Here is a 597-nt window from a genome sequence, read left to right on the forward strand (position 1 = left end):
GGACGCTGTGCCGGAACTTCCTGGCATTTTCGTAGTATTCCAGCCGAGCTGGGGCGTCGGCGGTCTCGAGTTTGAGCACGAAGTAGCGCCTGTGCCCATGCTTCTGCTTCCGCAGGTAGCCGCGTTTGCAGACTTCGTCCCCGACGGGGAGGTCCTCTTCATCGGACTCGGAGTCTGACCGGCAGCCAGTGGCCGAGGAGAGCCACATGGCTCCCGGACAAGACGACCTGGTCCCTATGAGTGCGGTCGGGGTGCCAGAGGAAAGAAGCGGGGTGGTCGCCACCGCAGCTAGCGCTGCCGCTGTTGCCGCTGCTGCAGCTCTCAGCCTCCTTGTCGCCTGGTCTCGGGCGAAGGAGCAACTCGCCATGGTGATGCACGATGGTTTTAAGGTGAGCGCGGGGGGGGGGGACTCAGGGAAGGGAGGGTTAGGGGAAGAGGCCGTCTAGCCCGTCGGCCCGCCCCAGCCCCCTCCCTCCTCGGCCCCGCCCCCGCCCCCGCCCACTCCACTCAAAGCGCGCGGTGGCGGGCAAAACAACACGTGACCGCCGCCTCACGCGGCGGCCACTGCGGCTCCAGCTACCGGCGCAGCAGAGGGGC

General features: G+C 67.7%; 1 protein-coding gene across 1 annotated transcript in view; it reads right to left on the reverse strand.

Annotated features, from left to right (window-relative positions):
* IRS4 (insulin receptor substrate 4) overlaps positions 1-367 on the reverse strand; it is a 3,606-nt gene extending 3,239 nt beyond the window's left edge. Inside the window, exon 1 of the mRNA XM_029929684.1 lies at positions 5-367. Coding sequence (XP_029785544.1) covers positions 5-367 — 363 coding nt within the window. The remainder of the gene's footprint in view (positions 1-4) is intronic.
* Between the last annotated feature and the right edge of the window lie 230 nt (positions 368-597).

The sequence above is a fragment of the Suricata suricatta genome, chromosome X (genome assembly GCF_006229205.1).
Source record: "Suricata suricatta isolate VVHF042 chromosome X, meerkat_22Aug2017_6uvM2_HiC, whole genome shotgun sequence".
In the NCBI taxonomy this organism is placed as follows: Eukaryota; Metazoa; Chordata; class Mammalia; order Carnivora; family Herpestidae; genus Suricata; species Suricata suricatta.